This window comes from Nannobrachium achirus (genome assembly GCF_963921795.1).
Source record: "Nannobrachium achirus genome assembly, chromosome: 24".
Classification (NCBI taxonomy): Eukaryota; Metazoa; Chordata; class Actinopteri; order Myctophiformes; family Myctophidae; genus Nannobrachium; species Nannobrachium achirus.
This window is the reverse complement of record NC_137831.1, coordinates 26577420-26604177: the sequence shown is the minus strand read 5'-3', so window position 1 is coordinate 26604177 and position 26758 is coordinate 26577420. Positions and strand designations below refer to the sequence as shown.

Here is a 26758-nt window from a genome sequence, read left to right as displayed (position 1 = left end):
CAAAATGTACTCAAAGTACTCAAAGTAGAAAGTACTCATTGTGCAGAATGTCCCATTTCAAGTTTTCAAAAGTATAAAAATCTTGAAAATAGCAGATCTATAAGCTCATGCGTTGCATCGTGACACATTGTGAGCTTGCAGATCGGCTATTTTCAAATGGCCGAAATGTATAGGCCTGGAGCTAAAATGGTTAATGTATGTTTTGTAATAATAATAAAAATCTGCAAAGTAACTAGTAACTTAAGTGCTCAAATAATTGTAGTGGAGTAAAAGTATAATATCTGCATTCGAGATGTAGTGGAGTAACAGTAAAAGGAAATTGGAAATACCTAAACATTGTACTTAAGTAAATTCCCTTTGTTACTTTACACCCCTGGTAAAGTATGTGCCCACCCATTATCAAAGTATCCTGCGGCGCCCCTGGACTTGCATGGCACCCACTTTGAGAAACCCTGGTCTATACAAACTAAACTGTTTATCGGAGGAGAGTGAAGCCAGGTGGGGAGGTTGATAATTGTTAGTGCATGTACTCCTGCCGGCTGGCGGCTGGCACCTGTGAGCATAGACATAGAAAGGTAGACGCCTCCTTCGGCTAGGGGGCGTATGCATTGAGCAACTAAGGGAATCTTCATCACTTCCGTGTTGATTGCTTCCGCGTGCGTCACACATACAGAAGTCGGTATGCCAATCAGAGGCAGGTGGGGGCTGGTCTTTACGTATGCAGCCTGTAAGAACAGCTGAGCAGCGCAACATCGGAACTGGCTCTGTTGAATTGAATTGTGGTCCTTGAATAAGTCCCGGAAAAGACACACTGTGATTGGCCAGTAGTCACTTTGACTGACAGCGTTCCCTTAGTTTTTCCAGGAAATCAAAATCTTTTGCACATCGCTCCAATTAACTGCAGAGGCGAACGAGGCATCTAGCTCTTTATATCTGTGCCTGTGAGTGGGGAGTGTTGAACGGGAGGAGTAGGACTGAAGGCTCTAGTCTACATCCTCCCAGTGGTGGCTCCTCACTGGTCAGGTGAGTCAGTAGGATACAATGACTACATTGTGGAGAAAAGGGTGTTAAAAAGCAAACAAACAAACAAAAATGTATTATTTGGTATTTTTTGGGGGAAATAACTTACTTCTCTTAGATCTGTTATCTTTGACTGAATACTGTTTTTGAGCGGTGGTGACAACGCTCCTATACGTGGCGGTGTGTGTGGGTCTGTCTGTCTGTCTGTCTCCGTGTCTGTATGTAGCCTAAAGTACCTTTTATGACCACACATGTTAAGGGAGGGGCGCTATTGTTCAGGATAGGCCAGGCACACTCACACACAAACGTTCAGGCCAGGCCACACACACACACACACACACACACACACACACACACACACACACACACACACACACACACACACACACACACACACACACACACACACACACACACTCTCTATTGGTGAGCAAGTGTGGCTCTCTCACTCACTCACTCACTCACTCAATTCAAAAATTCAATTCAATTGAATTCAATTAAATTATTGCGCAGCCTCCACGACCACCGCTCAGTTCACACGGGTGTGATTTTTAATGTTATTGTGTGTATTTTAGTGGAATCTTCTTGGGGAGTAATGTCCTAATGTCTTTTTCTTAGAGTAAACAGAATGTCCTCTCTCTCTCTCTCTCCTATCGCCTCCTCTGCGTCAAATGGTGTCTTATTTGTGTCTCTGTCTGTCCTCCAGTCTGCCGCGCAGCCACTCTGTCTGTCTGTCTCTCTGTCCCATCGTTATGACGAGCCATAAGAGCACTCAAGTCAATTTACCCTTCACACACACACACACACACACACACACACACACACACACACACACACACACACACACACACACACACACACACACACACACACACACACACACACACACACACACACACACACACACACACACACTCTTGTCCACTGTCTGTGACGAAAATTAGGACGGTGACTTCTATTTTTGCAATTTATTTTAACCTCAAACCTGAAGCCGAACCTAGCCAGAGCATGTAGATGTGCTATTTTCACTTCATAACACTGCCACACAACCTACTCGTGACACTGCCGGCACAACTCCAGCCCTAAGCCCTAGAACCTGACCTCGGAATCAGTGGTTCTCAAAGCGTTTTCATGTCAAGGACCCCCATATTGATGTACCGTCACTTACAGAAAGAAAGTGTCTGGTTGAGGGGACAACTAACTGGTGTCTCTGTCTGGAAGAGGGGAATGTCAAGCACATCAAGAGACAAACACAATTAACCCACACACTTTTGGTATTGGCGGGTCAAATTTGACCTGTGATTTAACCTAAAACTATCATTTTCCTTTTTATTTCTCCCCCTCCTCATAGCTGACTTATGCATTATGCATTCATATCCAAGAAACACTACACACTATTGCGTGTTCCTCCACCCGCGTCATCAGCACCCACACCCTAGGTGGGGTTGGCGATAGGGCCTTTCTGTGGTGAGTTTGCTTGTTCTCCCCGTGTCTCCTTGGGCATAGGCCCTCACACAAAAACATGCAGTAGTCCTGGTTTCTATACTACCTCCCCCTAGCCAGCCGGGCGCTCCCCAATGTCCCCTGGCGCGGCAGGGGGAGAGCGGAAACCAGGACTACAGGTTAGGTAGTCACCGGGTGAGAAAAATGGGTTGCAAAAACTGTGGGATAAAAAAAGAAAACACTATTAAAATGCAAAAACAAGAAACGGAACAAACAGCAAGCACCTAGGGTCCAACCGATGCCATTCCCGATTCCTAGACCAGATCTTTCGTTTTCTACATCCTAACATGTGGCATCATTGTAAGCCCAAGTTGCGCGTTGTGAGACAGGGTTAAAGTGATTGAACTGATAATATTTAACTCAAAGGGTTATAGTGGGGTCCAGGGACCCCCAGCAAAAGTAGTTAACATAGAATCACAATCATTTTAACACTTCATCCATTTATATGTTGGCCAAATACATATAATTTTTGGGACCACCGACTTAAGCCCTATACAAAAATGGGGAAAAGACTCTAGTGGAAAGCCAACAGGTCTGTCGTATAGCAGGCAGGTCTGGACTGGGTTGTCTAAAAGCTCTATGTAAGTTTGTCACTCTCTGCGGTGAGTGACAACGTGGCGCGCCGTGAAACTCGCGCCGCATATCAGGCATGTCCTGACAGAGTATCAGCGTGGCCAGATTTTGTGAGAGAGGAAACAAGTGGTCAGGTCTAAAGAAAATAAGCCCCGAAGCGACTGTATACTATACTGTAGGCTGCAGCAGCCTGTACCGCACGCACGCACGCACGCACACACAGCTATTTGCCAGCAATGGAATTAGTAATTACATTTGTACTCTTTTTTTCTTCTTAAACTTGCACAATACAACACACAAGTACTTAGTATCGATAAAATTGATTATTTGTATTGCAAAACGATTCAATACAATACAAAGTCAAACGATACAATATTTTGCTTTTTGCATGCATTAGATGCAGTAACTGTATTGTTGTGTTAACCTCTATGTATTAACCATTACAAGCTCACAGCGTGCCGCGCTGCGAGCTTGTAAATTTGCTATTTTTGAAAAAACGTGAAATTGTTTGCAAATCTTGGAATATATCTTTTTTTAGTGAATATTTGTAGCTCAAATATCGGTCGACAGCTAGATACATAGAATTCTAGGGGTCCTTGACATGAAAAAGTTTGAGAACCACTGACATAGAAACATGCGTTTTTCAACAACCTTAGAAAACATTTATAGAATCGGGTCAAAAATATTCAAAGACTTGCACATTGATGTTCACGATTTTTCAAAAATAGCAGATCTACAAGCTCGCAGAGCGGCACTCGGTGCCGCGCTGTGAGCTTGTATGTCTGCTATTTTTTAATAGTTAAAGCATAAAATAATGGTTAACCCATTCAGGCCGGGTACACATTTTAGTGTATGGGAGGGGCTTATAGTACATGTACTGTATGTATCAACATATTTGTTTTTGTAGGCTAATTTCTGATTTGGGCCTAACTATAGGTTAGTTAGGCCTAAATGGGTTGATAATGCGTTCCCGGTCTAAATGGGTTAAAACGTTAAATCGTGACCCGCCACCCCCAAACCCACTCCACTCACCCAGCGTGTCCTTGAGGTTCTTGACCAGCGAGGAGCCGCCGCTCTTCTTCAGGCTGTTCTTGCGCTCCACGTAGTTGGAGGGCACGTAGCCCGTGTGGTTCTGGGCGTTGCGGACGCGCCACCACGTCTTGGAGTCGTCCAGCAGCCACAGGCGCTCGTTCTTGCGGATGTCCAGCTCCTGGTCCTGCTGGGCCTGGTAGTCCCACTTGGCGATGACGACGACCTCCGCCTCCGTCGACATCTTGGCACGGGAGTCACCTGGAGCCACCGCTGCGGGAGGAGCAAAGATGGTTAAAGAGGTGGTGCCATGATTTTCCCCCCCTCTCTAAAACATGATTATCAGGTATTATGATTATACAAGGAGGAAGATTTTTTCCAAAAAAGTATCCACGAGTTTCCTACGCCCCATAGTGCATTGCGCAAACGTCTGCATCGATCTTCCGCCGCCGATTTACAAGCTCACAACGGGTTGCATCTGCGACGCGACGTGAGCTTGTATGTCTGCTGTTAAACCCGGAAGTTTGGTCCTGATAGTCTCCAGTAAACTCCCGCGGAAACTTGTGGATACAGAAAGAGTTAAAATTGGGTTTTTATGTGGCCACACCCCCAGTTCATTAAGTATGCATGGATGTCATGGTGGGTGGTGACCCAGCTGAGTTAGCCACACCCCACAGTGTTGGGTGAATGGTAAAAGGGGAGGGGTTTATTATATGATGTCATTTAATCTGTGTTTTCCGACTGGGCCTTTTGAGGCCCAGTCTTTCAGCTTTCAGGAAGAAACCAAAAATACACAGGGAAGACAAATCTTCACATTATAACCACGCCTGTTGGTCTATTAGAGTAACTAGCCCTTACCCGTTCAAAGATATGAGCTCCGAAATGATGTGCAGTGTGTGGGTTATGGGATGTGCACTGTGCACACAGTATATGAGGGATGGAAAGTAACTTTAACTGGTGCTTGCATGCTAATATGTAGGAGCATCAATGTAAGAAATACCCGTTCCATTTAACAGCTACAGAGATACTGTGTACCGATCTGCATGATTTTTGGACAACATCTGTAACAGGGCCAGAACCCCCCCCCCCCCCGCCCGCCTGCCCGCCTGCACACACACACACTCCCCCCCCCCCCGTGTGTGTGTGTGTGTGTGGGTTTGTGTGTGATTGTGCATGGCCTGAACAACAGCGCCCCTCCCTTAACATGTGTGGTCACAAAAGGTACTGTAGGCTAATATAGATACACCCTAAAAATGCGAATATACAGTATATGATTTGTGAAAGTGACAAACGGGCTTCACAGTTATGTCAGGTGTGTTCATATGCTGATGGTGATGCGATTTCAGATCAATTGCTCCAGCCACTGAGGAGAAACGCTGTTTCAGACAGACAGACAGACACTCACTCAGACAGACAGACAGACAGACACTCACTCAGACATTCGCAAAATTATAGTATAGATGTGAACTCCATAGACACATACAAAACAGAAAGAGATGGACCGATTGCAAAATTCTTGGCCGATACCGATCCACCGGTTTTATGAAGGTCTGACCTGCCAAAACCGATTTTTCCGATACCGATTTCTTTAGCTAAGAACTAGGAAATAGGGTTGCTCCAATACCCTTTTGTTTCAGGCCAAGTAGGCCTACAAGACATACTTCAATTTGAGTACCAATAAGCTAGAAGAACACTAATGCCAAATCAATCACAATAGTACAATATCCAAATTCACAGACAATATCCAGTCTAATATGACCGTCTGGACTAGGCAGGAGGAAAGCAGGTGACGCATGCTTTTTCCCCCCCTTCTTTTTGGAGACGACATTGACACAGGATTATGGAATATATCCTTACATTGCAAAGGTAATCGGCACCATCTGTATTCTGTAGGCTGCCTCTAAGTAGACTGGCTGCTACTTGCTAATGTTTACGTCACAGGACCGAGCATCATGCTGTGCAGTGCAAGAGATACAATTGGCCGATTTTGGCATATTTATGTCAGTGACCTGCCGATCACCGATTTGGCCGGTTTGATATGATACCTGCCGATTTCTGATATTGGCCGATACCGATGTCCATCCCTAGAAAAAGTACAAAACTATGGCGCCACCTCTTTAATGTACCACAGGGTTCCCCAATTAGTTTTTCCCAAGGGCCGAATTATGTATAAGGTACCAACATTGCACAACATTGCAGAGGGCGATGGTGGCGTTCCCGCTACTCCAGCGATCAGTCCAGATATCGTTGTTGTTGGGTGAAATTCTTGTACAGTATGTCCAAAACCGTTCGTTTCGCATTTACGGTATCATTTTAAAAATGATTTAAACTAGTGAAAACAGCCGATCTACAAGCACACAGCGCCTCGCACCGCGAGGCGTTGTGTGCTTGTAGATCAGCTGTTTTCACTACTTTTGTGCGACGGCCTTGTATGAAGAAGCAGGGCTTTACTTTGCGAAAGAACGTACACATTTGGAGATACGAGGTTTCCACCCGACAATGATGATATAGCTAGTGTTGTTGCTGTTCTTATACCACCATTATTACTGGGGTTGGTGGGGGCCAGACAGTAGCCCCCCGCGGGCCGCAAATGGCCCACGGGCCGCCTATTGGGGAACCCTGATGTACTGTATGAAGAAGGTTCATCCTAAGTGGGATCACGCAATATGTTTAATAATAATAACAATATTAAATAATAATACATATTACTTATAACACGCTTTACATTCTTACGAATCTCAAAGTATTACAAGGCAAAAAACTGTAAAACAAGGCAAAAAAAATAAAAATGAATACAGGCAACCAGTCCATTACATAGGACCCAAGCCAAAACAGGGCAAAGACAAAAAAAAACTAGGATCATTAAGAAGATGCTTTGTTACTGGTGCTAGATCCCGCGAGAGTGTGTTGCTGGGACAGAGAAAGGTCGATAATACAGTATAGTTGATTTTCTCCTGATTTGTCTCTGGAAAAAAGCCAAGTCCAAGGTGTGCAGAATACCTTGATAATATCTGGAATTCATCAATATCACTTAACCACCTAGACCCTGTAGAAGACTTATAGTAAATAACTGACGCGAGTTGCAATGTACTTGATGCATTCCTTTTCAATCTACACCAAATGTCTTTGCCAAAAATAGCACATCTACGAGCTTACTCTCTCTCTCTGTGTGATAGCCAATGCTTGCACACGCACACTGAGAACATCAGTGCACGGATGCAGTGTGGGACTATGAGGAATCTCCCTCACTATGAGTGAGATCAGGGACGTGCAGAAAATGTTACAGAGGCAGGGGCTGAAATTCCTAAAAGGGCCTTTAGGTGAAAATATCGAAAATAGCAGACCTCCAAGCTCACAACGCGTTGCGCTGCGATGCCTTGTGAGCTTGGAGGTCGGCTATTTCCGGTATTTGATAAGACACTGAACTAGCATATCAAGTCCATACTGGAGATGTGGCGTAAGAGATTTCTACACGGAGAGGGCATTTCTTTCAACATAAGATGCTGCATTCAAGTTCAGTAGAGTTTGGACAAGGCAGTTCTCTTGAAAGCTGCCTTCAGGTACTGTATGGCATGGAATGAGGGCATGTGCAGTTCTTTCACCGTAGTAAAAACTGCATTTAAGGTCCGGAGAGGGCACTTTTTTACTGAAGGATAAAAGGGCAGGGGCTCAAGCCCCCAAGTGTACACGTGCCTGAGAGATGAAGATAGATTCATGTTCCAACATGACGACATTGGAAGGTAAAAAAAAGAGGAGGGGAAAAAAACTCTAAATGTCATGGTGAGTGGCAGCCAGTCATCATGGCCCAGAGGAGAGAGAGAGAGAGAGAGAGAGAGAGAGAGAAAAGCGCATAGACATGCACGCCAACACAGTCACTGTAAAGGACAAGGCAGGCAGCGATGGGGTCAAGGCTGGGACATTACGGAGGCTGGCACGCAAGGTCCCCAGCGCGCGCGCGCACGCACACACACACACGCACACACGCACACACGCACACACACAATGAGTCAATCAACAGTGGTTCGTTCGACAGAAAGGGACTGAGACTGGCTGCTGTCTCTCAGTGTATATGCTTCAAGATGGATATGTGTGTGTGTGTGTGTGTGTGTGTGTGTGTGTGTGTGTGTGTGTGTGTGTGTGTGTGTGTGTGTGTGTGTGTCTGCCTTACAATTGCATATCAGACGGCTGTTGCGGGGTATCTGTCTATTTCCTCAGGCACAGTCCCTCAAAGGCCACCACTTACTGTGTGTGTGTGTGTGTGTGTGTGTGTGTGTGTGTGTGTGTGTGTGTGTGTGTGTGTGTGTGTGTGTGTGTGTGTGTGTGTGCGCGTGCATGTGTGTATGCAGTTCTCGCTCATATTCCACGTCAGTCACTTCAAACCAAAAACATCATGGATGACAAACATAGGAAAACCTTTTCTCGCTCGACACCCAAGGTCTTCACACGCCATCACGCCATCTCTCTCTCCCCCTCCCCCCCCTCTCTCTCACACACACACACACACACACACACACACACACACACACACACACACACACACACACACACACACACACACACACACACACGTTTTATTTTGCTGTCTATAAAACGGGGCATTTCTTATTCATCTTAACTGCTATGCATTATGCAAGACCCAGGGAGCAGGGTGAGCCTGTGTTAAATGCACCCATAAACACTACCGCAGGATGGGGGGGGGGGGGGGGAGAAGAGAGGGGGAGGGGAGAGGTAGAATGGAAATCGGAATGAAGATTTTTTTAACAGATTTGTCTTTTTTTTTTTTACTCAGATCTTTCCTTCTGGGGGGTCCCTGGAACAAAATAGTTTGAGATGGGGGTCCACGGCCAAATAGAAATACAATTGTGGGGGTCCTTGTCATGAAAAGGTTTGATCACCACTATAGAACAAGTCCTTATATGGAGATCCCTGATGTCATCAGTATCTGGGTTATGTCTGAGTCATAGGTGACAGGCCACCGGCCAGCCTCCATATGGTCGTGTCTGAGTCATAGTGATGGGGTTAGTCATACAGCCGGCCCTTCCATTAGCCTATTTTATAGGATCTTGGAGCATAAAATAGGGCTTATTTAGTTAAAGTATATTTTGTAATAGGAATCAAAATCGGCAAAGTAACTAGTAACTAAAACTGTCAAATGACTGTAGTGGATTAAAAAGTACAATATTTAAAACACGAGAAAGTGTTACCATGCATATAGTGTCTTGGTCAGTGGCAATAGGATCAATCGCTAGAAAAGGTGGCAAGAAATGGTACAGTGAATGAGATGTATAGTATAGTAATAGATTGAAGTATTGAAATGAACAAACCCAAAAGAACCCCATAATTGTACTTAAAGGAGTAGTTAACCTCCAAAATTACTTTGCTTTTATTGATTACGAATGGACGCCATGGAGACTTGAGATCAATAATATTTTTGGGGGGTTTTGTCGCATTCCTAAGACAATAAAAGTGGATTCAATTAAATAAAAAAAAGCAAAAGTAGCAGATCGACAAGCTCAAATAGAGCTTGCAGATCTTCTGCTTTTGAGTGACGCTGCAGTATGATCAAGTAGTAGGGCATTCATTTACGGGGGAACACAAAAAGTAAAAATATGGAGATAAGAGATTTTTGCCCCAACAGCAAAGAATTATACTTAGTTACTTTCCCCCTCCGATAGGGTGGGCTAAGGGAAAGAGGGAGAGAGAGAGAGAGAGGGAGAGAGAGAGATAGGGTGGGCTAAGGGAAAGAGGGAGAGAGAGAGAGAGGGAGAGAGAGAGATAGGGTGGGCTAAGGGAAAGAGTGAGAGAGAGGGGGGGGGGGGGTAATGGAGCGGAAGTCTAGAGATACAGTAGATAAAGGAATGCTGAGGCATCATGGTCATTAAAGTAATGGTAATAAAACTGCTCATTAAAAAATTCAGCTGAATACAGTTCAGCTGAGAGAGAGAGAGAGAGAGAGAGAGAGAGAGAGAGAGAGAGAGAGAGTAGTAGAAGTGAAGAAGAGATGGATGGACTGAAAGATGGAAGAGAGAACATGAGAGACATTGCCCCAGGAAAGGAGAGAATACATAAAAGAATAATAAAAGAAAGATGACAAAACAACAACTGCATCATCAACAACACAAGACAGAGTTCATCTCCATTCAGAAGAGGTAAACAACATATGAGAGAGAGAAAGAGAGAGAGAGAGAGAGAGAGAGAGAGAGAGAGAGAGGCTACGAAGAGGAAGACAAAAGGGGGACAGATGGGTGTGGAGCAGTGGAGGTGAACAGAAGGAAGAAAATTAGTTGCGGTAAATAAAGGAAGGTGCAGAGCGGAAGGAGAGAATAAAGTTTCAGGGCCGGCACTCTGAAAAAGAAAGAGGGAGGGAGAGAGAGAGAGAGAGAGAGGTTGAGGTGAGGTGATGGGAGGTGAATGATGGAGGGAGAGAGAAGAGACAAAAGAAGACGGAACCACAAAGGTCAGGTACAAAGAAAGATACACATAAAAGACTGGGATGGAGGGATGGAAAGAGAGAGAGAAAGAGGTGGATGAGTGGAAGAGAAAGAAACAAAGGAGGGGGGGAGAGAGAGAGAGAGAGAGAAATTAACTAAGTGTAACTAGGCGTGTGAAAAGTAGGAGGCAGAAATATGACCTAAACTTGAATTCCAATACTCAAATTTCTGCCTCCTCACTTCCACTCCCACTTTTAAGAACGTTTTAATATCAAATTGGGGTCTCAGAGATCCGTAGCCTAATGCATGTCAAACTGGGGGGGGGGTCCTTGAAATTAAAATGGTTGGGAAATACCACTAGAGCCGTAAGAATCGTCTCTTATGGGTGTCCTTGGCATATCTTTTCAAATTGGGGTCTGTAAGTGTCAATTTGTGGTTCCTTGACATGAAGAAGTCCTACTGTATCTCCTACTGAGTCTCCTAACTGGTGATCAAATTGTTGGCACAGGAATGCAACAAAAGAAAATTACCATGAATTCAAGGCTTTAAGGGGTGTGTAATTTATGATAAGTAATGTTTTGGGTGAACTACTCCTTTAATGACATGTGTCTATCTTTATGATTAATGTAATGTTGTGTTTCACCTGCATGTGATGTGATAGCTGTTGAAAGGAGTCTATGCATCTATGTTGGATGTTTTCATCTTCAAATCAAATGTGTGTTAATTTTTGTTCATTTGTGGTGTGGCCCTCTTGTTTAGAAGTGTCTGTGTGGTGTATTTTAACTCGTTTTTAATGATACGATGCACTCAGTGAACTCAACTTTAACATGGGCCTTCTTCTGACTGCCATCTCGACTGGAGCGCAAACATCTTCAGAGCAACAGCAACTCTCTCCTTCCTTCACAATAAAGTGTCTCCCCTTGACCTCCCAATGCACCACGTTTTATCAACAGGAAATGTGTGTAACTTCACAGCGCGCATATTTGTGGGAGAGAGAAAGCGAGCAAAAGAGAGAGAGAGCCCGTTTAACGCCCGGCGGCCTTGCTGCGTGTCACTCCCCGTCTCACACTCCCTGTTTCCGGTCACACTCTACTGCAGGGTTCCCCAATAGGCGGCCCGCGGGCCATTTGCGGTCCGCGGGGGGCTACTGTCTGGCCCCCACCAACCCCAGTAATAATGGTGATAGAGCAGCAACAAAACTTGTATATCGTCGTTGTCGGGTGGAAAACCCCTATCTCAAAATGTGTACGTTCTTTCGCAAAGAAAAGCTCTGCTTCACATCAAACAAGGCCGTCGCACAAAAGTAGTGAAAACAGCAGATCTACAAGCACAGTGCTTGTAGATCGGCTGTTTTCACTAGTTTAAATCATTTTTAAAATGATAAATGCAAAACGAACGGTTTTGGACATACAAGATTTTCCCCCGACAACAACGATATCCGAACTGTCACTGGAGTAGCGGGAACGCCACCGTCGCCCCCTGCAATGTTGTGGCCCTCGACTTGGTACCCTAGACATAATTTGGCCCTTGGAGAAAACGAATTGCTCTACTGTATATCTGAATGCAGAAATAAAGCCCCAACAATGTGATATCACAGTCCCAAATGTCATATTATTTCTTCCAAAAACCAAACAAAATAAAAACAAAAGTGCATGTGAGAGTGTGTGCGCGCGCGTGTCTCAGCTTTTGTCCAACGTAAAAACCAGTTCCGTGCATAATCCCCCTCAATCCCTCTGAGGAAGCGCTGCGTTTTGTTCTCCAAACACCAAAGACAAACAAACAGCAGCAGCATTCATGTTACAGCCTGAATCCAGGCATCCATCCCGCCGCTGGATCCACAAAGGATCGAGTTTGAAATCGTCGGTGTCGCTGGCAGAAACCTCACATCTCCATATATTAACTTTATTCGTAAAATTAACGGCCCACTTGATTAAAAAAGGAAAAAAAAAGCATCAAAAGTATTTTTTTTACGTTTTGCAATTTGAATCCTGAATAGTAACGGTTTGTAAGTAAGTGTGACTTAAGCAAAAGTATCAATACTGCAATATAGAAATACTCAGTTACAAGTAAAAGTCCGGAATTCAAAATTCACTTGAGTTTAAGTACAAAAGTAGGCCTATATTGACATCAAAATGTACTTGAAAAGTAAAAGTACTTGTTATACAGAATGTTCCATTTCAAGTTTTCAAATGTATAAAGAATCTTTTGAAAATAGCAGATCTACAAGCTAACAATGCAACTAGCTTGTAGATCGGCTTCCACCCGACAAGAGGAGAAATGCTAAATTCTGCCAAGGTTACAGAGCCTCCGTTGATTCCTTCCCAGGTTGGGCTCCCAGGTTTTTGTCCTCTTCTCAGTATTTACAGTACAATGCTCGTGCATGAAAGCCGGTCTTATAATTTACAGTGGAATTCTCTCATAACGTAAGCCGGTCTTGTGTGTCTCTAAAGCCGCGCAAATAGTTCTCAGACGATTGTAGACAGATGGGATAATGCAAGGGGGAGGGGGGTTTCCTACACCAGACAAGAGAGCTTACGGTAGAATGAGATTGGTTTTGCCAATACCTACACACACAGAGAGAGAGCGAGACAGAGACAGAGACAGAGACAGAGACAGAGACAGACAGACAGACAGAGAGAGAGAGCGAGAGAGACCAAGAAGGAGGACCAGCTCTGATCCAGCCATCTACGTCCAAACTGATGTCTGTCTTTGAACCTTTTCCTGAGTGGCTCATGATGAGCATTACAAATTGGTGGCAAGTATTAACAACTATTATGCTATTTACTCAACAACTTTGAGGTAATTTTACTTGAGTATACGGACGGACGGACAGGAGCGAAAACATACTCTCCCCCTGCCTTCGGCTGGTGGAGAAACATATTCACCAATCTAACTTCCATGAAATGGTTTATTGGTGAAACAAAACATCAAGTCTCCTTTAGTAATCGTAGGCATCAAAGCTACACCTGACGCTTCCCTGCGCGGTTATTGTCTAATAGAGACCAAGTAGGTTGTAGCCTACATTAATAATAATAAACTTGTTATATACAGTAGCACCTATATGCATATGCAAAGTGCTTTACAGTGCAAATGGAAATGGTATACATGGTTAAGAATAAAACTGAAAATAAAATAAAAACAACACTAAAAACATTTGTAACTTCACAATGCGGACATTAGGCCTACTATGGTAGGAGAGTAGCCCCATTTGGAACCTCTCCCTCCGCTGTATAGCTCAGAGATGAGGTCCCACTGTCTCAGGTGCCGGCAGATGACAACACCGACGAAGATTTACCAATATTTTTGATTCTAACCTTTTTCACACATCCTATCCAGAAAGTAAAGGTCGCCCCCCCTGCTCTCAGATGTTTGAAATGTTACCGGTCAAGAAAATGTAACTGTGCTGAAACAAGCGTTTCAAACCATCAGTGCCATGTTCTCCCAATGCAACCGTAACAGGATCAGTGGGCCTAATGCACACGTGCACTTGTCTGGTCACAGGCTGACAAAAAAAACTATTTAAAACCCTCTAAGGCCCACTGTTGTAATATTACAACGTTTGTATTTTATCCAAAAAAAGGTTTAAATCATTTTATTTTAGTTCCCCCTACTACCTAAACATCACCATTGGATTCTATTGTTTAGTATTACAATGCCATTGGCCACAATATTTGCATATAAATACCCCACAGGGGCTGACATTCACACCCGCCACACCCGCTGACATTCCAGAGTTTTGACGAACAACATCTCACTTTTTCATGGAAGCTATTCCTCACAAAAACATAAGTAAAATGCCTCTACTATTTTTTTTTTTGGTGATCATTAGAATGTCTAGAACATGTACATATGTTATTATTGTGAAAAATATCCCCCATATGTAAATTAGAGCATGATTTATGATTTATGGCTATAAAACCTTACAAAAACATTTTTTTGAAAAAAAATTTGAAATTTTTTTTCCTCTTATTAGGACTCCTACAACACCATCTGATTTTTTTTCATTTTTTTATTTCAAGTATTTCTATATTTGGGCCTTAGAGGGTTAAATGATTGATCAACCCATTGCTGAAATTTGAAACATCTGAGGGCAGGGGAAATACCTTTACTTTTTGGATACGATGCACAGGAAAAGGTAATCAACAATATTAGCACATTTTCGCCGATGTCGTCACATGCCGGCACCTGATCGACACAGCGGAACCTCATCTCGGAGCTATACAGCGGAGGGAGAGGTTCAGATAGGGCAGATGTTTCGCTTGTGTTTCATATGGGTGCATCAACGGGAGACCGCATCTCAAGCAATTCAATGCATCCATTATGTTCTGTGGAAGGAACTAAATGAAATGATTGCATTTTATCCTTGCATCATCTCCCTTACGCTGTTACAGTTAAGTGGGAGTAGCTAATGTGTACTGTCTACTATCCAGACACCACCTTATCAAACGGGCTTTACCTTCATGTGTGAACGTATCTGAAACAAACATTCTCCTGTTGCATGCTACATGTGACAACACCGGACAATGTCCGACCTGATTCCCCCAAACATTGTTCAAAAGAAAAAGAGGCTAGAGCAGGGGTCTTTCAGGCCAAGGACCGGGCCCCTAGCTGAGAGAGAGATATGAAGCAGGGTTGTTGTGTTGTGTAAAATTGTGTTGCAGATTAAACCTAAGCCATCAATACTTACTTATAAACTTGACCTTTCACTCTGTACTTGGTCTGCTCTTTTTTCCCCGTAAAACCTATTTGCCGAAAATAGCCGATTCAAGTGTTTAACGTAAAAGAAAAATTCAAAAAGATCCTATCACACAAAAAATTGACGGCCCCCCTGTAGTAACTCTGAGAACCCCCAAGGGGTCACGGACCCCCTGTTGAAGACCCCTGGGCTAGGAGAGAGAGAGAGACAGACACAGGAGAGAATCAGACGTGCTCTGTTTGGCACAGCTGAGCCTCAAGGTTGCACTCAGGTGTGTAAAAGCTGTGCAGTTATTTCAATCAGCGGGGAGGAGCAGGATAAAGTGACACACTAAAGACATGAGGGCCCTCAGGCAGACAACAGAACACAAACAACTGTCTGCCGATAACGTTCCAATTGAAGGACCTGGCTGCAGTTGTTGCAGACGCACGCACGCACGCACGCACGCACACACGCACGCACGCACGCACTGCACACACTGCAATGCGATGCGATGGCTTAGGTTTATTACATTTTGTATGGTTCACAACATAAACTAACTAAATTGTGTTTCACACATCCACAGTAAGATTGTCAGTGCACAATAATAATGATTAAAAAAAGCAACTGTTCAAATCAACCATAGAACTCATTTGAGAATATAAATAGCCGAAGCTAAAGATTGAGCTAAAACGAAATGCCTCGAGAGTCCTTTTTGTACTTTGACAAGGATTGAATGTATCATCACTGTGTGACATGCAGCTTTTTTTTTTTCTTCATTTATTTGAAGGACGCCCAATTTGATATGCATTATTAGACAACGGACCACCCATTCGATAACATGTTTGACACTAAGGGACCATGAACAGACACAAGATTTGGAGTCATTTGGTCAGTCACTCCATTACCAGGCTACTGACCAATTATTTGACTCTTTGCTCACGCTACTACTTTTTGGTCTCCACTGGACTATGTTTTCACCTTTGTCTGCCTTTCTGTCTGTCTGCCCACTAATCTCCGGGACCGTTGGACCAATAGGCATCGAACAAGCCTCAATTTCTTCTCATCGGCCTGCTATATTGCCATCAGGAGGCAGATTTTTGCCAAACACATTTAAAAATATATATATATTATTCATGTTGTCCAAACATCACACAAACCGGTACACACTACACACTAATACTTCCTCTGTCATCTGTGTCCCTTTTAACTGTCACAGGGTCCCTGACCCCAAGATGAGTCCACCTCCTACCACTGCCTGGTGTCTCGTTACTCTCGCACACACACACACACACACACACACACACACACACACACACACACACACACACACACACACACACACACACACACACACACACACACACACACACACACACACACACACACACACACACACACACACACACTCTAGATGTCCCATGTGACTGCTGACCACTGTGACCTCTTCACTGGGAATCTCTTGACCCCGAGAAGACGGGGTAAAACCAGAGGACCATTGGGAGGGTATCTGTGTGTGTGTGTGTGTGTGTGTGTGTGTGTGTGTGTGGGGGGGGGGGGGGGGGGGGGGCTCTTGGAAGAAAGAAGACCCCCAAAGGGATGAGGATGCACTAGTGGTGGAAAGCTTGGCCAATGTGACCCTGGGCGTACAACAAACTTTGAGCGATTTGTGCCATGATGTAGGCCATATGTAGGCCACACTTTGCATCCCGGACAAAGCCAGATGTTGGAACTTTCACGAATAGCGATTTTTAGTATTCGAATTATTCTACCTCAAAGTATTCGAATAGTCGAATATTCGACATGACTGGCCAAACTGTTAAATATCAAGTAAGCAAGAGGCGAACATTGTGAAAATAGCAGATCTACATGCTCACAACGCCTCGCAACGCAAGGCATTGTGAGCCTGTAGATCGGCTATTTTCACAATATTTATCTGTGGAACCGACTCACATTAAATGTAATACCTACAATTCCAAGTGCTTGTCAAGGTGGTGGTCCCCACTTCAAATATGTTTATTTTGGGGGTCGCGGCCTAAAAAGGTTTGTGAACCCCTGGTATAGAGCATTAACAAATTCATCCACCATGCCAGGGGCATATGACGACTCATTCTTATGACTTTCTATCTAGACAAGCTTTATAAACTATATATTTTTTAAAGAGAAAACAATAAAAAAATTAAAAAGGGAATATTTGACTTTGGTGAACAACGTCGAATAGTGACTTTGATATTCGAATATTCTAATATTTGGTGACGGCCCTAATGTACAGTTGCTTGAGTAAATGTACTTTGTTACTTTCCACCACTGGCTGAAAGACCCCCCCCCCCCCCCCCCCCCCCACCCACACACACACACACACACCCTCGGAGGGATCTGTGAAGCAGGAAGTGGCTTGTATACACACAGGAAGTGGGCGCCAGTGACCTCTGACCCCTGCTGTGTGACCCCGTGCGGGGTCGGCCAGCCGTCATGGAGAGCTGTCAAAACAAACGCTCTGAAAACGTTGACAGCCATGTGGAAACTGGAGACCACCGGCAGGCTCATCTGTCAAACACTTTCCCTGAGGGGGGGCATCACAACATGACTAAAGCTGTCAAATAGTTGTAGTAGCGGTGTACTGGGCAAAATTATTTAATAAATAGCATCACAATTATTTTAACTATCCACCTGTTTCCACAAAAATTTACTGTAGAATTGTGTGTGGGACACATCCGGAGAACAGCAGACACACAAGCTCACGTTGCGTCGCAGATGCAACTCGGCTGCGACGCTGGCCAGATTTGGGGCTTTTTTTTTTACACATCCATTTGTTTTTTTATCATCATTAATTGCTTTTAGAACACCTATTCCCAAACAGTTTTGATGGGTTACGACTGGAGTAAAATGTTCTTTTCCTAAATGTATTAATATATATTTATATTATCTAAAATGATTTGTTTTTAAAAACAATATTATTATTTTTAAATAATTGTGTACATTCAAAAAAATAAAAATCTAAGAAATCCCATGAATATAAAATAAGAAGAATTAAGTATAGAAAATAGCCACCACTGCATTTGAAACCAACAAAGGGGGGCTGTTTGAGATTCAGCCGCATACTGTGGGTGGCTGATAAAACGTGAATGTCCAATTACACCCCGCTTTGACATCCATATCGCCATCATGATCCAACACGCTGCTGTGACTTATGGTAGGCAGAAGCAGGAGGCACTCACTCCTTTATAGGCTTTTTATAAGAGCTAAAAGCAACCACTCGCTTCAATTATGAAATTACATCACATATGAGAATAGGGGGGCATGGATGATGAGGTATATGAGAGAGAGAGAGAGAGAGAGAGAGTGGGTGGGCGGTGATAGAGCAGGGGTCTTGTTTTCAGGCCGAGGACCCCTTTGTTGAAAGAGAGGTGAAGCCGGGACCCCCACAACCTTTTCATAGAATCCATATAGTTTCATCATTTGACAGCACAATCGTCAGTGTATTTTGGATTCATGTCAATTTGTATTTTCTGATATTTAACCACTTGAACCGTCAATGCAATAATAAACTTGACCTTTCACTCTGTACTTAGTCTGCTCTTTTCCCCCTTTTTACCCCCTGTAGTAACTCTGAGGACCCCCTAGGGGTCCCGGACCCCCTGTTGAAGACCCTTGTGATAAGGTAAAGGAGAGTAAAGAGTGATGGTGGAGGGGGATAGGAAAGTAGAGCAAGATGGATTTTTTTCCTTTTTTTCAGATTTCTCACTGTTACATGATATTTTTGTTTCAGCTTTTTTCATAGTTCTGTGTATATTTGTAATTTATATCTATGCATTGAGTACAAAGGACCCCAATGCAAACTAGCCATTGAGCTTTCTTGTGGTTTAAAATCCTATTAGTAGACCATGTATCTGAACTGTACTGTACTGTACTGTACTGTACTGTACTGTACTGTACTGTACTGTGCTTTGCCTATGCGGTCTTCTAATAAAGTATTCAATCAATCAAGTCTTCCCTAACTGCCTCCTTCTTCCTCAAGACCCTCTCCTCATCCTTTCCCCCATTCTTCCAGCAGAGAGTGATAGCCTGGGGGGAGATGGGTGGCGGGGGGGTCTAATCAATAAAGCGGCCCGTGGCTTTTTTTTTCTATTCTGTCCTCGCCGCAACGGCTCGGGGGTCTCTCTCTCTCTCCCCCCTTCCCCCTCTCCCCGCGGGTTTCGATCGATGGCTCTGCATTGCGTGCGGCGGCTAACAGTGAGGCCCTAGACGCCCCTTCCATCAGCTCCAATGTGGAAAGGCCATTAACTACACGTCTTTATCGCCGTGGGGCTGCCTGCTATAAGGCCGCTGACACTGTCAGCCGTTTCTTGCCAAGAAAGGCTTCAGACCTTCAGACCACAGGTCATCAATGTCCGTACACGGACAGTCCGTGGCAAATTCTAGATTCCTTTTTTTTTTTACACACAATTATGATGTTCTTATTTTGATAATAAGACCCAATTACTGAATATCAAGTCTCCAGGTTTTCTTAAGAAATATGTATGACCAGGGCAGGAATTTCATGGGCCGTTGCCCCTCAGTTTGGCCTTGTGCCCTTCAAACCAATGGCATTACCTGAGGCCACAGTGGCCAGCTGACTGTATCACTTTCTCCTCTGTCTCTTTTTGAGTCAATATGTAGACAGTAGACACTGCTGTCTCTTTCTTGTCATAGACACCAGCGTCTTTTGTTGAGAAAATCTGAAATCTTAACACCTCCCCACGGTCCCCATCTTTAAACCAATCCAGTTACTTTGATTGGTGCAGGACATAATAGGACATATTTTACTACTGTTTTACAACAGTTCTTCTACTAAAGTAGGGTCTCCTACTAAAACAGGAAAGGAAAGGAAAGGAAAGGAAAATATGATTTATTTATTTTAGCTTTTTGCTTTTTGACTCCCCTTTTCTCTTCAAATAGTTGTCATAGTACAGGTGCCTCTCTAGAGGGTGGCAGAATATAGCCTAGTAAACTTGACTCCTCCCATCTTCGAATGAAGGCAGGAGGAGGCATCTGGTTTACGAGGATAGGCAGAATAAGGATGACTTTTCAGAGTTACATTGGTTAATGAAGTTTGGATTGTAATCCTGATCTTGTTGTCTTAAACGTCATGAGAGCGACAGAGAAACAAGAAAGATGCAATTGGAAATTGCAAGTGTGGTTGCCTATTGTCTGAGTAGCCAAATTGTCATGTGCAGCTTGACCAATCCTCAAGCTAGAACCTCTCCCCCTTTGACTCAATGGACTTACTCACAAATAAAGTGTATCTAGAATAAATACTATTTCCCCAGGACTACAGTGTGTTGCCACACTAGTCTCGCATGGCCAGACTGTTGCCTCCGCGATTTGCAAATGCTCCCGGCATACAGTCTGGGGCACGGTAACAGATACGATGAGTGCGAGATAGAGCGGATGTGATGCAACCGCTCCCTTGGTGCAGTAGCAATAACATGTCCTACTGCAAGCGTTATGTCTTCGGTCAATATTTTTGGGGGCATTATTTCGTCTTTCTCTGGTGTTGTTGGTGTTACTTCCATGATGTGTTCAAATGTTTTCTTAAACTAGACACCCATAACAAGAATATGCTGCTCGAATGACTCTGTCTGTGCGAGTGTGCTTCTGTTATGTTTCCAGTGGGATTACAGTTCCGTCAACTTCCGTGCAGCAGTGGCTACTTCCGATACTCGTCGTTCGGGAGCTGCCGTTCCAGACTCTATATAGCATTCGGAGATTGTGGAATAGTTGTCTGGCTATGCAAGACTACAACCACACTAACAATACAGTCATGGTAGTTGATTCCTCTCCATTTCTGTGTGCTGTCACTGCTGTTGTATCTTTCTGACTCACCTGCCAGTGAGGAGCCCCCACCGGGAGGACGCAGAGCCTCCCTCCTACACTTCCTCCTGCCCTACACTCCCTGCTGACAGGAGTGCCCCCCCCCCCACCCACCACACCCACCACACCCACCCAACACAGGCCTGTAGGTGTAATACTTTATGTGCAGTGACAAATGTCACCCTCCTCCTCCTATTGTGCTCACATTAATAGACGCTCGACAATTCCAGATGCACCAAGCCAGTTTGTGTGTGTGTGTGTGTGTGTGTGTGTGTGTGTGTGTGTGTGTGTGTGTGTGTGTGTGTGTGTGTGTGTGTGTGTGTGTGCGTGTGTGTGTGTGTGTACAATTACAAATGACAGATTTCCTCTGCATAGTGCATACGCAATCCCAAGTGTATTTGTGCCTGATACTATATTCTATACTCGTTCCGTGTGTTTGCAGGTGTTGTGTCTGTGTGTGCATGGGTGTGTGCATGTGTTCCAATATATTCATGTGCTCATTTCTTCCACATCCATACTTTCCAGGGAGACACAATATGACTCTCGCTTTTTATCACTATCTGGGCACAGGTACGGTAGAACACACACACACACGCACACACGCACGCAGACACACAGAACAATAGTATAGGATAGGGCATAGCAGTTTTTCTTACACAGAATCAAATGTTTTATGGTCACAATCCACCAGGAGCCTGTTGCATTCAATTCAATTCAATTCGATCTTTATTAGCAGACTCAGGTACAAATACAAGATACAAGGAATAAACATTCATGCCGATAAAGCTTGAAACCGGGCGGGGGTAAAAAAAAAAGTATACCAATAATTTAATGAATAACGCTGGACCTGTTTGTTTGTTTGTTTGTATGTTTTGAGGTCACATGCGATCATGGCGCAGGTCACCCAGGCCTGATGTGAACCCTGCAGCAGTGAGAAAATGCTTCCTAAATAGTGGCGGCATTTCCGCTAATCCCCTCGGCCCCATCTGGCCTCCCCAAACCCAGCCAGAGAGCCTGCTTTCCCACGAACCCCGCCTGAACCCGACCTCTCTGCCCGTGCGCGCGCAAGCACATACGCACACGCACACACACACGGCCAGCTGGATGCTGGATGCTGCACTGGAGTATCAAATCTCACACACACGCGCACACAGATTAATGCACAAAGACATGCACAAAAGGCACACGTAAACACATCCAGTACATGTGCAACACACATGTCTCCACACACACACACACACACACACACACACACACACACACACACACACACACACACACACACACACACACACACACACACACACACACACACACACACACACACACACACACACAAAAATAGATGAAAGCACACAGGCAAGTGTATGTTCGTGAATGTAAATGCACAAACATGGATACATACACAACTCATGCACTCACATTTCCGCTCTCTCACACACACACACACACACACACACACACACACCAACTGGCACACATGCAAACCCAGAAGCCTCTAGCCATTGACAAACTATGCACACACACACACACACACACACACACACACACACACCACACACACTGCTGTGCCTCATGTTACCGCTGTATGAATACCAATCAGCATGGGGATTAATTATGCATAAGCCATTCACATAGTGATATGCATTCCATGCTGCCATGTTTGTTTGATGACGGAGATGGAAACATCTACACAGGCGCAGAGCAGGCAGCAATGTGACGGTATGGCAAGTCCAAATTTTACAGACACAGATATGGCAGGGGGACAGGTAAAGTACATCAGTTAAATTACTAAATGTGTCCCAATCTCCCTGAGAGCCAGTCATTGCAATTTTTTTCATTTTCATGTTTTCATTTCATTTGAAAGCTGGGGATCATAGCTACAAAATGATATATTGGTTGTGGAGATTGACCCAACAGTTTTGAAGATATGGCTTATAGAATGATGCCATGCTGAAATAGTACTTTTGAGATATTCAAGTTTTAAATAAATTTCTAACCTGCAATGACCTGACTCCGCCACATGGGGAGCAATCTTCAATTCAATCTTCAATTCAAAGAAGCTTTATTGGCATGAGAACACAAAACGTTTACACAGTGGTGGAAAAAGTACCAACATTTTATAATAAAGTAAAGTATCAATTCTGCAATGTAGAATCACTCTGTTACAAGTAAAAGTCCAAAAAATGTACTTGAGTAAAAGTACAAAAGTATTGGTATCCAAATGTACTTAAAGTACCAAAAGTAAAAGTACAAAATGTTTGAAAATAGCAGATCTACAAGCTCACAACGCGTCGCACCGCAATGCGTTGTGAGCTTGTAGATCGTCTATTTTCAAATAGCTTGGTATAACATAGGGCTAAAGTGGTTTATGTATGTTTTAAACTTTAGTTATTGCTCTCTAAAAAGATAATGCCACAACAGCATCTCAAGCATTATTGGGCTAAATGTAAAGACGCTACAGTGCGCCAACCGTGAAGCAGTTTAACCAATTTGCTACATACGTCTACACAAACGGTCAGATTACAAAGATAAATTGCTTAGTGAAGGCTCACAGATGTCACCATAGGGTACGCTCCAGCAGAATGTCCCGTAATGATCGTATTATTTAATGAGGAGCATTTTAATCCGATCGGTCGTCGTTTCCTTAAAAAGGTATTAATGTATCTAAGTGCAGTACACCTCGCAACCGATGGGGTCGCATGGCTGAAAAACAACAGAAAATGGCATCTGATCGGATTAAAATGCAGTTTATTAAACAATACGAAAGATACGGGTAATTCTGCTTGAGCGTACCATACTGTGACATCTGTGAGACTTCAGTAAGCACGTTATCTTTGAAATATGAAGGTTTTTGTAGACGTACGTAGCAAATAGGATTAACTGCTCAACACGAGGTTGAAGTGAATGTATTACGAGTGCAACAGGGCTAACTGTGCTAAATGTAGCATAATCAGTGTTTGTGTAACTTCAGTCAGAAGGATTATTTGACCTGATAATAAAACACAATCTACAGGCTTAACCGCCTCGCGTTGTGAGCTTGTAGAAGAGAGCAACAATAGAGTTGGGTCACGTTTTATTTGTTTATAGCCTGCAGCTAGCGCTGCAGCTAGCGCTAGCTAACGCTAGCTAGCGTTAGCCGTTAGCCACTCATAGCCAGTCAACCAGAATAGTCTACTCTAAAGTCAACTTTCCGACGGCGAGTGAACGATTGCATTCCATCCATGTTTTCTTGGCTGTCAATTTATTGTCCAAAAAAACAAACACCCTGAACGTTAGAATTAGATAGTTTAGGACGACATGATCTATTCAATGCTAAGCTAACTCAGTGACAAAGGAAGCTTCCGCACCGGAGCTTCACAGAAGACAAACGCATACGTCACAGACGCCTCCAGGCAGGAACGGATCATTTCACCAGCGTAGAAGAAGAAACAGCGGAAGAACGGCGGAAGAATAATAAATAATAATACACAAAATCATACATTACATGGTTAATAATTGTTCATTTGGAACACACGTGGCATTAAATTAATGGGATAAATACTGTGGGTTGCATCACTAAGTAATGGAGTCCCGATATTACCGCATTTGGCTACAAACGGCTAACAAAGGCTGGCTAGTTAGCATTTTAGCTAATATAAACTGGGAGGACTAACAGAATTATGTACCGATCTCTCACATTAATTAAAAAAAGTCTTATTTACATGCAGAGTTAAGCTCTGGCGTTTAAGTGAAATGTAGCCTAGATATTATGAGATGCTGTTAAAAAAAAATTAAAAAAAAAAGAGCAAAAAAAAAAAAAAAAATCATTTTGGCTGCAGGGAATAATGACAGTCCCCGAGATGACTGGCTCTCAGGGGTGCTGGGACACAAATGATTTAATGTTTGCCAATCTAAGAATCAGCAAGTCACTACTAATACTAGTCCATGTTAATGTAACATTATAAAAGTGTGTATTATTTATAAAACATTTAAATAAAGTAAATAAAAGGTCTTCAACTCACGAGTGCACTGTCTGTGGCTGTCTAAAAAGTCAAACACAGACTGCCTGGCAAACACCGGCGGTAAAAATGTAAATTAAAAAAAACATCCAAACTGCAAGCTTGGATCGGACTGTTTATTTTGGCGAGCGAGTCGCATGACGGAGCGGTAAACTGTTTAAAAAAATGGGAGCCACTAGACGCTAACCTGAGCAGCTAACCGGGTTCCTGGCGGTATGAGCGTCGGTAGGCCCCGTCTGGCCTGCGGCCTCCAGTAGAAAAACAAACCCAGGCCGCGGTGGCAGACATCGGAAGAGGAGGTTACACATCGGCACTCGGAAACATTGCTATTCCGACCTCCTAAACCTAACCTTGACCCTAACCCTAACCTCAGTAAAACTAAAGCTGGTGAATGCTAACCTGCCGGCGCTGGTGAATGCTAACCTGGTTTCGGAATGGGAATGTTTCAGAATGGAAACCCGCCCACGGACGGGGACCTTGAGGAGTCCCGTCAGCTTAGCGGTTTAACTTCGCAAAGAGAAGAAGAACATTTGTTTTATTAAAATATCGTCCGTAGCCGGCCGGGCCGCGGCTGTCAGCTGTAAGCAGAGCGCTCGATTTGTGTCACAGCAGCATCAGAGCCATCCCGCTTGCTCCGTCTCGCACCGAAAAACAAATGTCCCTTTTTTTTGTGCGTGAGTGCGTGAGTGCGTGCGTGCATGCGTGAGTGCATGTGAGTGAGACAGAGAAAGAATCAGAGATAAGGAGTAGATATGGCGTTGAGGAGACTTCTGACTGGAGGCGTGTTGAAGATCAGCGGAGGAAAGAGAGAAACTTAAAACGCTGACAGAACAGTTTTCAAGGAAATATAAATGATGGACGCTGCAGCACCTAGAGGAGTCTAGGAGCCTAGAACTCACTCCTCCGACACCCCACATGCCAGGAAGCCACAACTTCAAAACGTTGAAACGAAAATAAAGAACTACAGCAACAACCTTCAAATGTTTAACTTTTCCTCTGTATTTACAATGTAATACTTTTACCTCTACCCCACTACATCTCAGAGGACAATATTGTAGGTTTTACTCCACTACAATTCCATTTTCAATTATGTGAAAACTTACTTTTAATAGTGTTTTTGCCAATTATTTGATGATGGCACAATTGCAATATCCTCACGTCCCTCCCTACCAGTCGGCTGCGACCCCCAGGCCACTGGCTTATATTTCATAAAAGGCCTGTTTTCCAAATATCCTGTGGTAACAAGTTATTTTCTGCCTAGTTAGGGGAGCAGGCAGGGAGATTAGTGTGTGTGTGTGTGTGTGTGTGTGTGTGTGTGTGTGTGTGTGTGTGTGTGTGTGTGTGTGTGTGTGTGTGTGTGTGTGTGTGTGTGTGTGTGTGTGTGTGTGTGTGTATACCCCAGACAATGATAAAGGACGTTCACCACCGGCGGGAAAACATATATGCAGATGATTGCAGCGGCGCTCCATTAAAATTAAATTGGAAGGATTTATACCCTGTTCTGTTTTCCTACTAGACCAGTGTTTCTCAAACTTTTTTGTGTCAAGGACTCCCAAATTGAAGGACCTCCAAAATGAAGAAAAACAATTATTAATTAAAAATGTTCCAAACATTTGAAAAATGTCTATTCTTTTAAAAAGAATTGCAGACATTGTTTTGAGCGGTGTAAGAGC

General features: G+C 43.8%; 1 protein-coding gene across 1 annotated transcript in view; it reads right to left on the bottom strand.

Moving 5' to 3' along the window:
- Positions 1 to 26758, bottom strand: part of LOC308280062 (cytoplasmic protein NCK2-like) — a gene marked incomplete at its 3' end in the record, with an annotated part of 64234 nt that overhangs the window by 16633 nt on the left and 20843 nt on the right. Inside the window, exon 2 of the mRNA XM_080720322.1 lies at positions 4129 to 4398. Within this exon, the coding sequence (XP_080576448.1) occupies positions 4129 to 4369 (241 nt within the window). The 5' untranslated portion in view covers positions 4370 to 4398. The remainder of the gene's footprint in view (positions 1 to 4128; positions 4399 to 26758) is intronic.